Source organism: Poecilia reticulata, chromosome 14, assembly GCF_904066995.2.
Source record: "Poecilia reticulata chromosome 14, P_reticulata-male-v2, whole genome shotgun sequence".
Lineage (NCBI taxonomy): Eukaryota > Metazoa > Chordata > Actinopteri > Cyprinodontiformes > Poeciliidae > Poecilia > Poecilia reticulata.
Window position 1 is genome coordinate 24,935,981 of NC_088843.1, and position 14,507 is coordinate 24,950,487.

At 37.9% G+C, this 14,507-nt stretch overlaps 1 protein-coding gene across 3 annotated transcripts in view; it reads right to left on the reverse strand.

Moving 5' to 3' along the window:
• Positions 1 to 252: 252 nt before the first annotated feature.
• The window catches only part of gtf2ird1 (GTF2I repeat domain containing 1), a 33,337-nt gene continuing 19,082 nt past the window's right edge, over positions 253 to 14,507 (reverse strand). For all 3 annotated transcript variants that reach the window (XM_008428496.3, XM_081615590.1, XM_081615589.1), the window contains 17 exons: positions 14,231 to 14,357; positions 13,109 to 13,152; positions 12,896 to 12,976; positions 10,757 to 10,909; positions 7,231 to 7,284; positions 6,997 to 7,077; positions 6,357 to 6,540; positions 6,177 to 6,238; positions 5,031 to 5,099; positions 3,783 to 4,050; positions 3,671 to 3,699; positions 3,539 to 3,586; positions 3,373 to 3,450; positions 1,872 to 2,064; positions 1,515 to 1,552; positions 1,321 to 1,430; positions 253 to 1,042 (listed from right to left, as the gene is read on the reverse strand). In XM_008428496.3, coding sequence (XP_008426718.1) covers positions 974 to 1,042; positions 1,321 to 1,430; positions 1,515 to 1,552; positions 1,872 to 2,064; positions 3,373 to 3,450; positions 3,539 to 3,586; positions 3,671 to 3,699; positions 3,783 to 4,050; positions 5,031 to 5,099; positions 6,177 to 6,238; positions 6,357 to 6,540; positions 6,997 to 7,077; positions 7,231 to 7,284; positions 10,757 to 10,909; positions 12,896 to 12,976; positions 13,109 to 13,152; positions 14,231 to 14,357 — 1,688 coding nt within the window. In that variant the 3' untranslated portion in view covers positions 253 to 973. The remainder of the gene's footprint in view (positions 1,043 to 1,320; positions 1,431 to 1,514; positions 1,553 to 1,871; positions 2,065 to 3,372; positions 3,451 to 3,538; positions 3,587 to 3,670; positions 3,700 to 3,782; positions 4,051 to 5,030; positions 5,100 to 6,176; positions 6,239 to 6,356; positions 6,541 to 6,996; positions 7,078 to 7,230; positions 7,285 to 10,756; positions 10,910 to 12,895; positions 12,977 to 13,108; positions 13,153 to 14,230; positions 14,358 to 14,507) is intronic.

Sequence of the window (14,507 nt, forward strand, 5' to 3'; positions counted from 1 at the left end):
ACTTTGATTAAAATGTACATGTAATTAAGTACAGACCCTGCAATTAACTTGATGAAAACATTTACAATAGATACTGCCCCCTAGTGGAACCTGATGGTTTGTTTCACTGAACTTCGTAAAAATGTTGATTGATCGAAACTGATTTGTTTCTTATCCATTTCTAACAAAGAAATCAAAGAATTAGCTAAGACAAAAAAATCCTGTAATCGACTGAACTCTGTTCAAAAACCAATTAAAAGCAAACTCCACAAATTCAAAGTGCAAGGCAACACATTTTATTTCAAAGGCCTAACTGGCGTTAAGGTACAGCATATTAAATATAATTAGTCCAGAGACGGTCATCGCAGAGTAACATACCATTCTTTTCTTTACATGATACATTCAGGCTGACTTTAAATGACATATTTTACATGTTAATGTGGTGTTAACATAAAGAGGCGTAGTTCTTCCTGCTGATCAAACTGAGTCCGTTTTTTAGTCTCATGTTTAACAAATGAAGACACTGAAAATCTGCTGCTTCAGCCTCGTGTTTAGCAGCCACCTTTAGTGATCTGAGTTAGTGTCGTGAGTTCCTCAAAGTATAACAGAATAATATATTTTACATCCCTGCACATAATGTCATATTTTAATAAATATAATAAATAAAAGGTACAAATATCTGAATAATATGGAACCAGATCATCTCGATTTAAAATCATGACTCAGTGAATGGACAGTTTGTAACTGGAAAAAACAAAGTGAAATAACGACATGTTAGTGACGTTTCCAGCTTTTTAAAAAAAGTGAAATAACTTGAGTTTTTAAAAGCAAAACAAGCCAAGCTTTCTGCCGCACATACATTCTGCCGTTCAAGAGTCGAACCTGCAGCTTTTAGAAAAGCGTTCTGCAGAGTCTTATTCCTGCGGGGGAAAGTCCTGGTGTCCCTCTGTGGAAGAGAAACAAGCTCCTCCTTACTGCAGTCCGAGTTTGTCCTTCAGTAATTGACTTTCCCGGGAACCTGGACGTTCACGCCGCTGTAGTCCACCATGTACATGGGCCACTGCTGCAGGGACACAAAGAGAGGACGGGTCAGCAGGGGACAGAATGCTGCAGACAGCAACGGCTCTGACCGCAGCTTTACTTCACCGAAACGCTGCGACTCGCGATTCATTTAGTAATCCGTTGATTCTGCTGGGGGTTTTTTATTTAACCCTTTTTTTGTACAACATTACAAATACATTAAACAATGCAAACAAACAATTCAATTCATTTTTTAAATAATAAAACATTTTATTGCGTAAAATGCATTAGGACCAAAAAAGAGAGGCGGGGTTAAAGTACCATAACTGGAATCTGATTGGCTGATATCCCCAGGTCGGACGAGGCGGGTATGCGGCTGCTCTCCTGGACTCTCTTGCGTTTCCGTCGGTTAGTGGAGGCGTCTGTTCCTGCTGGAGACACCAAGCAGGCGGGTTCAGCTAACAGATGGAGGCTTTTCATTTTAACTCTACAAATCCAATCTGAGTTGCTCATACCTGTGTTACAAGCCTGGCTGCAGATCTCTGCAAAAGGCCTGTAAAAGGTAAAAGGTAAAATGTTTCCATTAGCCTGCAGGTTTCTAAACTTTCTGACACCTAAAAGTTCAGAGAAACAGACTGAAATCTGGATTACTTTAACGATTTTTCATTTCCTTTCATCTTACACGAGCCGCTTTGATGTCAAAGCAGACTCTGCTTTGTTTTATTTTATATAAATATATTTGTTGAAGAGGATGCAGTGGGTGACATATCAAAGGGTGGGTTTAAACCGCCAGGAGCTTTAATGCGACACAATGAGAGCCTAAATTCCCCTGAACCCAGGCGCTGACAGCTTCCAGGCGGCTCTGCACTCACTGGAGCTGGCTCTTGATGTTGAACGTGACTTTATCCGCGGCTTGAAGGATTTTCTCCAGGCACACGATGTCGTAAGTGTTGGGGTTTCGGAAGGGGACGTCGTCTGGAAGACCGCCGACCTCCACGGACTCCGGACTGCCGCGGATCAGTTTGTACGGCACGACGACGGAGCGGTCCAAGCCCAGCGCCTCGCCTGGACCGCACAATCAACAAGAGGACGTGGAAATATTAAACCGAGCTGTGAATAAAACCAACTTTACTCAATCGTTTGAAATATTCAGAGCTAGAGCATCCGTCTGGGCCATTTGTGGCTCCGAACTGCAGATCAAGAATGATACAAATTTGTCTGTTAAACGTTTTTTTATTTATTATTGGCCTAATCTTCTCACAATGGAAAATTTACAAAATATTTGTCTTTTTATAACCAAACCTTTCCAAAAAGTAGAACCACAGGGAAGGTCCAGAGACTTTTCCAAATAAATCCAACCTTGCAGCACCCAAATCCATCCATCCATTTTCTTTACACCCTTGTCCCTTAGTGGGGTCAGGAGGGTTGCTGGTGCCCATCTCCAGCTAACGTTCCGGGTGAGAGGCGGGGTCACCTGGACAGGTCACCAGTCTGTCGCAGCACCCAAATCGCCTTTTATTAAAATTAGCTAAGTATTAGCAAGCCTTCTGAAATAGTGACCCAAATCCTGTTTCTACAACAGAATATATTTTTTAATCCAAGTCAAAAAGGATTTGAAGACTAAATGCCATTTTATGAATACAGAAATGTGGAAAGTCATATTAAAGTTTTAGTTCTACAATGAATAACATCACTTTTCTATAAGAACAAAAGCAAAAAAAAAATGGGGCTACTTTAGTTGCTTGATTTTACATCTTTTTGTTGACGTGTGTAGTTGACCCACAAGGGTCAATACTTGATCCAACTTTTTCCTGCTAAATTTGCTGCTAAATCAGTGACTTTAACCAATTATTTGTCTGCTGTTGCCACATTTTTACTCTGTAATTGATTCCTAAAAAGTTAAGCTTTTGATGCAACCAACTGTCAATCGCCACTGCTAGGAAGGAGGGATTGCTGCAAAACTATTCAACGGAAGCATCCATAAAATATTTCTGTCACGTCTTAATTTAACAGGCTTGGTGTGGTAAATCTGGTCTGTTTATGTTACCGTCTTATGAAGTTGATTCATAGATTCACTGATTCTTAGATCTGCTTTTCTTACAAAGTACGTTGGAAAGACGTTTGTTTTGAATTGATATGTTAAAAAAAATGGATTGGCTTCTGAATCAAGCTGATTTAATCATTTATTAATCATTAATTTTTTTATAAAGATGGTCATATCTATGGTTTTTGAATTCCTGCAGATGAAAACATCCATTATTTAACTCTTCTCTGTCTTTGTATTCAAACTTTTCTGCATGTTATCATTTTTCTGATTTGGCCATTCATCAAACTTCATCAAACTCGGATCTGAATTGATAATTGATTTGTTACCGTATTTCTTGTTGAAAAGCTCCTTGACTTGCTCTCGGAGGACCACTTTCTCGCCCATGCGGTTGATGTCGTCATCGTCTGTTGGCAGAAAGCGACAACACCGAGTGTAAAGATGCAGCATGTGATGAAGAAGAAAAGAAAAAAAAAAAAGAGACTTTCTCCTCACCGCTTATTGAGGCGTAGGCCTTCTTTAGTAAAGTGACTCGACGAGGTGCTGACAGGAGAACATAAAACATATTAACTTTGCTCTCCATGTAATGATGCATGAATGGGTTCTAAAGTGAAATTCTTAGAATACCTGGTTTGGGAATAAGTCCTTGAAATGGTCTGAAAACACAGAGAATAATAACAAGATCACTGCTGAAGTTCTGCTGGAATGCCGTCTGAAAGCCATCATTCCTGCTGCCCACCTGGTGATGGTGAAGCTGATTTTGTCGGCGACCGCCAGGATCCGCTCCAGGTTCTGGGAGCCGAAGGTGCAGGGCTTCCTGAAGGGGATGCCGGGGGGGAGGCCTTCGATGATGACCGAGTCCGGGTTGTTCTTGATCCTCTTGTAAGGCACTTGGACGGGGTACTTGATGCCCAATGCCTCCCCGTACTTCCTGTTGAACAGATCCTGGACCTGCTCCCGCAGCGTGTTGGCCAAGTCGATCCTGGACAGCTTGGACTCCATGCACTCTGGGGACATGAGACACAGACAGGACACTTTGAAAGTCTGTATTTCCTTTCACACCGCTTTAGTTGCAAAGGTACAACGGTAAAGTTATGGCCAGGCTAAGACAAAGTTAAATAAATTCCCGGAATAAAGTCGTATGACAGAGTCGGAAGACAAAGAGAATAAAGTCTTAAAATACGAGACGAAACTGATATTACAAGAATAACGTTTTACGAGAGAAGTCATAATAAAAAAATGTAGTTGCAATAATACAAGAATAAAGTCCTATTACCAGAATAAAGTCATAATAATGAGAAAAACTCATATTATGAGAATAATACTAGAAAAAAGTCATGATATGAAAAGAATGTTGTACAAATAAAAGTCAAATATTACTAAAGTTGTAACAATGCAGGAAAAAGTCAGAATGATACGAGAATAATGTTATAATGGTTTGAGAACAATCATATGAAAATAAATTTGTAACACAAAATGTCCCAATATTAAAAGAATAAAGTCATAATAATATGAGAAAAAAAGTCTTTTGACAATTGAGTCAAAATCATACAAGCATAAAGTAAAAAATATTAGTAGAACAAAGAAGTTACTTTATTATAACTCCTGCACAAAAAAATAAAAGAATTTAATGAGTGATTTTGAGCATCTTGTGAAGTAATATGTTGGTGTTGATTTTACAAACAGGACATATTTCATCTGTTAACACATCAGCATCAGATGGTCATCAGTAGCAGGATAAACTTGACGAGCCGGTCACGTCCGACGCTTTGCTTTCATTAAGACAATGTTTTTCTAGATATTATACAACATTCTTCTGATATTTTTGCCTACTGTCATGATATTCTGAATTTATTCTCAAAATTTTAAGCAAAAAAATCTCGCAGCCAGGCTCTAATACTCTGCTAATTAATGTCTAAGCCGAGTGCAGCTCCAGGTCTGATCCTGGGATCTGCGGCTGCGGATCAAACGTGGAACATGAACGTACCTGAGAATCCGGGTCTCTTGGATAAAGCCGCTGTGTCCTCTGCTGGTGTGCTGTCCTTGGCGTCTGGCTCTGTGGAAAAACAATACATTTTTGTTTTTGTTGTCTCCCCAAGACTTACCGAGCAGAAAACGTTGACAGCAGCCCGTAGCCCCAGCAGCGGAGCTTCATTAGGGATTAAAGCAGAAGCTGCGGCAGGAAATCCCAGGGAGGGTTTTCTGTTTTAAAATGCAGCCTGAACTGAAAGTGACCCGATTCTTCTGATCATAGAGAGGACAGGCATAATCATATTTGTAAAGCTTCTTCTCTGTACACACTGAGAATAAATGCAATGTATTCAGAGCTAAAAATATAACAGGATAAGGAACAGCAGCAACCTGCAGCTTAAAGCAAAGTTTATAATGTCCAAAATTGATGTTGCATTTATTCTTATTGATGTAACAGACAGATTGGTTTCCCAGAATGGATATAAATCAAACTACCTGATAGGATCTGCAGTTCAAGTTGAAACATTCCTGAAAACAGCCACATGTAGTTCAAGTTAAAGTAAAAATGACTAGGGCTGTAATGATTCATCGGATTAATTGTGATGAATTGATTATTCAAATAATTATTCAAATAATTGGCAACTGAGTAAATGATTAATTGTTAACTGGAGTATGAACAACTCAAAAATGCAATTTTCTGAAAGAACAACACAGTGAGATCAGCAAAGAAGACAAAAGTCTACATAGAGATAAATATTTTTCACTTAACATAAAAAACAACTTTATTTTACCCAGGACTCCTTTAGTGGCACCTGGTTCAAACTCTGTTAACAAAACTTCCTCCTAAGCACCGTTGCTACCCAATTATTAATCATTTAATCCATAAAATGATGAGCAGATCAGCCCTACACGTTACTGATGTTCAGTCTAACAGAGTGGAGCTCAACGCATGCTGATGTTCTATTTTAAGCACACTAAAACAATGCTATATTATTGCATTTTTGACAATAAAATTCTTTTCTTATTTTAAAAGGAATTGAATTATTTGTTTATTTCCATTTATGTATTCCTAAAATTGTACAAAATAATCTTATTCAAGTGAAAATCAGATTCTAGCAGCTGTGCTTGTGGAAACTGCAGTCCCAGTCCATTAGAGACGTACCTGCATCACAAACAGGCATCGAAGGCATCTCTTGTTTAACTTGCTCAGCTAAGAGTTCAGGCCTGAAAAAGGAAAGTGAGGCGGTTAGTAATAACTTCGTTAATAAATTACAACATTAAAATGTACACAGCATTATATACTCTAAAGTGGATGGAGGCAGTTTCTGTAGATGTTCTCTACCTTTTGATAAAAAACTGGATCTGGCTGCTAACAGCCAGGATCTTGCGTAGCTTAGCCGCTCCGAAACAGTTGGGCCTTCGGAGGGAGATTCCCTCTGGCAGGCCGGTGACGTACAGATCCTCTGGGTACATCTGGAACTTTGAGTACGGCACCTTGGCTGGTTCTGGAAGACCCAAAGCTTCAGCTGGAGACACAAAGTGGAAATAATTCAGGGATAGCGGAGAGTAGAAAAAAATCTTAACACTAAGTGGTTAAATCTTAACACATCGAGGAAAACCTCCGCTAATCCGCTTTTAGCAGAGCTCATTTTTTGCATTTGTATTATATATAATTTCCACAGTTTACGGACACACTTACTGATACATGCACCATTTTTATAGTTGTTCTGAATTTTAAACCGATTCCGGCAGGATAAAATCCTCTCAAGTCATTATTTATGAACCACACTTTTTCCTTCCACTAAATTTCCATTACGCTCTCTCTGATCAGCTAGCTTCTTTAGCAATTATTGTTCCTATTGTGCCGCTCCAACCAATTTTAGGCGAAACTGAATTTTTGGCTTTCAAAAACTACACCATGATCATCGAAATTATCAGGAAAAAAAACTTTTTTCATTATTCCATATGAATCTGTTGCTTACCGTACTTGATGCTGAAGAGGTTTTCCACTTGCCTCCGGAGCTGAAGGATCATTTCACCAATGTCCTCCACCAGACTCCCCGCTGAACGAATCACAGTGAGAGGAGGACATGAAAGTCTGCAGAGTTGAGCTGTGCTACCAGGAAACCCACTGAGTAACCAACGCTAAATATGACAGAACGTCATAAACGGACGAGGGACTCGACATGGTTTCACTGTGGAGGAGAGCAGCCTACCTTCAGTGGGTCTCCTGATGCTTTGAGGCGCTCCACTGGGAGACGAAGCTTCAGCTGCAAGGTGCAAAGAGAAAAACATGAGAAGCACGCCACTTCTTCAACTTCTTTCTTCAATGAAGAGAGGAGATTCAATTCACAGACTCAGCAGAGACTTTTTAACTTTTAATTTGTCCCAGGAAACAGATACAAGTCCTGCAGAGTAGAATTAAGAGTATCCAACGTTAGAAATATCTGCATTTGTATAGATTTATAAAGTGATGCACCAGTCAGCTTTATACTGACTAAAACAGGTTTTCCTTGAGATCTAACTTGCAGATTCCAACTTTGACACAATAAACATTGTATTTTTTATTTATTTAATTAAACAATTAAATACACTAAACTCTGACTCAGACAGAAATGCTCTTCAGGCTCACTGATTGAGATAGTAGCAGCTTTGAATCCAAAAGAAAATTAATCAAATAATATATGATTCAATGCATAAAGTATGAGTATGGAATATATTTATATATATATAGGCCTTACTATTAAGTATATTTTTCTTGTTCTTGTCATCTTTCATTGAATTGTGCGGCAGACTTACAAGAGATGAGAATCATATTGTACATAATATTAGCATCACCTGCCAAACAGAGCGCTGCTGCAACTTTGTTAAAAAAAAACAACCTTAGAGGGAATATGAAAGGTTTCATTCCCAATTAAAAGTCAGGATGTTTTAAGTTAAGAGATGTTAAACGATAGTATAAAATAAAAATAAAAACTGAACCAAAGGCTCAAAATACTAATGATTCAAAAACAGCAGCTTCAAGTGAAAAAAGTAGTCAAGTGATCCCCAAAATGTCCAAACTTCACAATGTTTTAAATGAAATAAAATAAATATTTGTTTATCAACCCGTGCTTTCTAATAATTAATAGCAATCACATACTCAGATGTAAAATTATTGGCATGTTTTTATATGAAATATTAAACCTAACAAATAAATATTTGAGGGTAGTTTTTAATCTTATTGCACTGGTTTGCTCAGGTAATGCAATAAAAAAAAACAAGTTGAAGTTGTAAGAATTTAGCAAACCCATCCAGGAAAACCAAACTGACCAAAATCTGCCTAAACACAGACAACCTGATACTGTTGACACCAGACATTTACATACACGTAATAAAAACACGTTTTTTCTCACCGTCCAACATAACAATCAGACCAAACTTCTTCTGTTTTAGGTCAAATAAAATCACCTAAACTATTAATCATTATTACTTGCTAAATATTTTTTGTAACTGAAGGTTTGACTGAAGTATACAGTTTAAAATATAGTTATTCCTCATACTAAACTATACTGAAACTATACTAAAATATAAAATTTCAACAACAAAAAAAAAAAATTCTTGCAAAATTCTTTGGCATTTAGCAAATACAAATAATTTTTAATTCTAACTGATCTAACAAGAAGTTTCATCTGATTTAACTTCAGAAGGTGAGAACAAAAATGTCTGTCTGTTTATTTGGCGTTTGTAAAATTCTGGTTTCAACTGAACACAACAAAAATCAGATAAACAACTGCAAACTGGGTTTCCCTACAAAGAAACGCAGAAATGAAAATCTACATTCAATGTCAGCACTTACCTTCATTTTTCTTCCTTTACTGGTAAATTGTGAAAGAAAAGAAAACTTAAAGAAAGAACAATCAAATAAACCCAAAAAATAATCACCTCTATGAACAAATGAAAGTTAGAACCAAGATCATTTTGAGTAGACTCTGCGGGGAGTAAATGAGGTAGAAAAACCCCCTATGTATATGATCCAAATTTACATTCAGAAATTTGGACTGTGACATAAATCTTGTAAAATTCCAATACTTCTCCTGATCCTTTGGCTCTTTTCTTCAAATCTCTCCATGGAGCTAAAAATAATACAATCAGTAAATGTCAGGAGAATCCTACCAGGTCATCTGAGCCTGATTCATTTTGAATGAAATGGATCAGGAGGACTGAAGTTGGAGACTCCTGATCTAAAACAAAAGGCAGAGTGAAGAAGCCGAGTCTACTCAAATGTTCTTGGTATTGTTGCTCTACCTAGAGTTTCAGGGAGAAACCAGTTGTAAGTTGAAGATAAGGGACTGGGTTTTTTTTTAATACAACATTTAACACTCACAACCTGCAAAATGCACAATGCACCGTTTCTAATTACTGACATGTCCAGTTGTTTGGGTTCAACATGTGACTCGTGAATAGAAACTATAGAGGGATTATCAGTTGACATCACGCTGTGTCAGCACCAGCTGTACTGCGCACATCGCCTTCAGAAAGATCACAAGATCACCTCTCAGCCTGGCGCAAATCCAATAGCTTTGTGGCATCTGCAGATGTCAGAGGTTTTATTTTTAGTGAAGTGTCTCCCGTTCAAACTGCTGCACTTTTGATTTCTGATGTGAAACACGGTTTTCACGTGTGATTTTCAGATGTGGAATTGATGAGATTTTTCTGTTAGGGTGACCAAACGCCGGAAACGTCTTTGAAAACTGGTATCTATTTTTATTCTGCCTGGGCTGAAGACATTGAACTAGAACAGCGGAAAATTCCCTGCAGTCAAAATGACTGCTGATAACTGCAAAAACACCAAATCTCACAAAGTATTTTTGGTCCAGTTCCTAGTGCAAATATCTAGAAACAACTGAAATGATACAAAACTAATTCACAAGAAACCGTTCAGCACAATATAGGAGCTTGTTTTATGTTAATAATTCATTATTATTGATGGAAAAGGACTAGCTATAAGTAAAATAATCTGCTAGTGCAGTTGTTCATCTGTCTATTAAATCTGTCTTTTGACATTTAGCATTTTTGTCAAAGAACACCAAGTATGAATTCTGTTTTTCATTCAAATTTACAGTTTTAGAAAAACATTACTCCGTCGCCCATGCTCATCATGGATATGTTTGTTTCCATGGTGAGGGACTTGACGTATCTCACTGAGAGCTAATTACTGTGTACAAAACTGCTTTAATATTCCTAGTAAGTGATGTCCGACCACTAAAGTTTTGGGAATTTTGTAACTTTTTTGGGTCAAGAAGACACATCTCATTCACTAATGTTAATTTATTTTAGTTGTACGCTGACAACATGCTAGCTAATGTTAATGCAGCAAGACGACAGCGGGTAACCATGGCAATCAGCAACATTTTAATGGCAGACTGGCTCTTTCTGCAGTCAGGCTTACAAACAAATAATCCCTCTACAGGTATTAAGACTTGCAGATGATGCATGGTGCTTTTCACAGATGAGAGCTAATCTTCAAAGAAAGGGCGGAGCTACAAGAGGTAAAATCAAGGAAAGGGCCATTTATGAAGTTGGGGTCGAGGGCACTAGTGACTGAGGAAGTGAAAAAAGGAGCAAAAATATTGACAAAAATGTGGTTCCATACGTGCTTCGTTTTGCGATCTAAAGAAGGTCAGAGGGTGGAGGCTGGGAGGAGCTACAGTGTGAAGAGGTAGATTAAATGGAGGACTGATCTGAGGAGGATGGGTGTACCTGATTGGTTTTCCTTTGGGTGGAGGGGAGCTGGAGGAACCGGAGGGGCGGGGGCCGCAGGGGGAGCGCTGGGCGAGGCTGTGGTCGGACACAGAGCGGCTGAAACCGCCTCGCCCAAACACTCTACAGGGTCCTCCCCACTCGTCCCGGCATCTGCAACAAAAATAAATAAAACATCCCCAGATTGACCTTCTCTAAACTTTGGAGTGCACAGGTCCAACTGTTCAGCATATTGATCACAAACTGCTGTGCTCTAACAAGGTTAACAGCAAAATTCACAACAAGTTTGATCATTGGTATTTAATGATCGAACTTGTACTTTTATTAAGAGCATGAGTTGCTCTTAATAAAACACATAAAAAAAGAAAAAGGACTCAACGGCAGTAAATTCACACCACAGAAAACGAGATTAAAACAATTAATGAAAATGAAAAAAAATTAAATTTTTCATTTAATTTTTAATTACATTTAATTCTAACAAAGTGTTTTTGAAAGCCCAAAATTTTACACCAGGTTGTAGGAAAAGTACTTCCCTAAGTCATATTAAATTATTTTTTAACTTTGTAACTCAGATTATCAATGTCCTTCTGCTCCTCTGTTTAAGATTTTATAAATTTTTACTATTTATAACAAACATTTTGCAAATTTGTATTTTTGTTTATAAGATTTATGTAAGTCAAGAGGATACACCAATGCATTCTAACTATTACTTCAAATTAAATATGCAGTTTCATTCTCACTCAACTCGCCAGAGTCCAGCACTTTATTACACATGAGGCCAGTAGAGGTCAGTGTTCTAAAGTTTGGAAAAAAATGTGACAAATCCCTTGAAGAAGACTAGATTATAAATGCAAAGTGTGGGAAATGCTGTATTTTGGCTTTTAACAGCTCAGCTGGTTCCAAATGTTGGGATTATTCTTCAGTACAACAAGTAAACTACTCCTTAACAGACTTAAAACCACTTTTTATTTTGTTGCAAAAAATAAAAGTCAACCGTTGAGTGGCTGATTAGACTGACATCTAGTTTTGATCATAAAGCAGCTCTGGAAGAGAAGAAATGTCTGACTGGTGACTTAAAGGTTTTGTTGGTTCAACAAACGTAAAAGTCAAACCGTGATAATCTAGTTCAACAGAAACATGGCTGACATTTTAAATACCAACTAGCAAACAGTCAGGGAGGGAAAGCGATTATTTCTGTGCTTGTGGTGAAGAAGGTAAACTGGAGTATTAATTATGTAGAATTAATTGATTTTATTGAATGATTTTTGATTTTGGAAGATTACATTTTTGGTCAAATCAAGATCTTTTTTTTACAGGTTATACTAATTTTGACTTTTATTATTAACATCATAATGTTACAAGAATACAGTCAAAATAGTACGAGAAAAAGTATTTTATTGCCATAATATAATCATAATATTAGGAGAATAAAGTAGTCGTTTTAATTTTCAACGTAAAAAAACTAGCAGAAAATTAATAATCCAAGCTTTCTTCTCATTGATATGAACTTTTTTCAGCTTTAACCTGAGAAGCATAATTTTAATAAACAGGATGTACTCTTATAGATATACCCATTTTATGGGTATAGATATCTATACACATGCTAATGTACAGCTTTGGCTTGGAAAAATGTCAACAGACCTAGCGCCACCCAGTGGTTAAAGCAGATGCCGTCTAATTTGCCACTGGAAAGAACAGTATGTATATATTAGGAAATCCAAACAATATATTTTTGAGAAGATTTTTGGTCCTTTTATTAACTTTATTAAGGACTTAGACTTGCCACAGTCTACGATTGGTACATGGTTGTATTTTCAAAGTGAAAGATCTCAGTAAAATATTTTGGTAAAAAAACAGATTTTTTTTTCTTGTAATTTTAAGACATTCTGATAAAACTGAGTCTTCATTCTGCCAATATAATATACAGCCAATATATTCTTGTAATTAAACAAAAATTCTCATAGCCCACAGAAGAGAAGACTGAAGCTAAGGCCACTTTTTGAAAATATTTTGTTATTTGAAATGTTTGTTTTAGAAGAGAAAGCAAGTAAAAAATTGAAGTAAGAAGCCCTTTGTAGAAGCCAGCAAAGCGCAGTAACAGGGTAACCAGTGGGAGTTTAATGATGTTGGCTCACTTACCAGGCACCGTAACCTGAATGATGTCTCCATCTGGAGGCTCCGTTTTAATCCGCCTTAGAGGAGCTCCGTCTCCCGAAGGACCTGCCAGAGTCAAACGCTCCATCAATAATCAGACGCCATCAGTATGTTTACAAAGGCAGCCTTCCCTTTAACCAGCACATTTATTAAACTTTGAATTATTAAAAAAAAGAGGGTTTTTTGTTAGGCTGGTACCTGCTTCAGAGTCAGCCTGGGGGCTCACGCAAGCACTTGTTGATCTGTGAGAAAGTAGAAAAGAAAATGTGTTGGTATCTCTTCAACACAAACCAAACAAGTCCAGAAACCTTTACTCTCTGTGTTGGGGTTTCTGACTGACTTTACTATTCTCTCACATGAAGGAGTTTGAGTTAACTGCAAAGCTGCTGCAGCTTATGGAGGTTTGCAGACAGCTTGATTCCTTTTTCTGCTGTGATTTGGATCATTTTCACACTAGAATATGTGTAGTGAAGAGCTCATGGTCCAGTCAATGACTGCATGGTGCCCAGATCTTCTTCTTGTAAAACAAGCCCACATCATCCACCATCTTTGGCTCTTTGCGCTGGCAGATTATATAACATGTCACCTCATTTCTGCTTGTGTGAAGGGAAAAGCTTCCAAATAAGCCACAATTGTTCAATCTGGTGGTGTAAAGCAGGGGCTCCCTATACACCTCATAGTACTCCCATAAATATTATATCACATATGGAGAAAAAAATAACATTTTTACAGCAGTCTGAAAGGCCTGTTTCTGAGCATTTCACCCCCCAACAATCCGATTTGTGGCACTTCTATATGTGGAACTAAATTGGATATGTAGCTGATAGTTTTCAAAGAGTCTGCTATCTGAACTGTCATGTCATATTTTATTTGATGTTTTAATGTCATTGAATTCTCCATATATATATATACACAAATATACATACATATATACTTCTGGATTTATGCAAACTGCATTTCGTTGCTTTGTACATGTGCAATGACAACTACGTTGAATTCTACTCTATTCTAAAATTGACCCAGTATTACTTCCATAAACAGTATTCGGAGAAGCAATAATTGCTTCTCTGAAGTCGCTGATGGCGTCTTTCCACCCTGGCATTGTGTTAATAAAGACAAACTAAACTTAAAGGAGCCAAAACTCCTGCTTTGGCAGAGGACGTCACACCTGCTGCTGATGAATTACAGTGCTTTAATTAGCTGCTTGTGTTTACTTATCGTCAAGCAAATGATGACAGCGTTACGTTGTGTCCTTGTTCAGTTAGCACATTAAGGCTATGGCATAATCTTGGACAGTGTGTCTGTGGGCTGAGAGCCAACCTGCTGCTGTGAGCGTTGCTGAGCAGCTCAGCTGCGGTGGGAGGGAAGCCCAGGCAGTCGGAGAAACCGTCTTCAGGCGCACAGCCCGGGTCAAGCTTGCCCTCCTCTCTGGCAATCTTGCCTGCAGCTTCAACAAACAAGACAGAGAGGATAAATAAGCAAAGCACCACATTAGCAGAGAGTGTGTTTGGGAGAGTAAATGTATACCGGTAAATAAAAACTTGGCAGCCTGTCTTGCTTGTTGCCTCCTTTGATTAATCACAAAGACGCTGAAAGG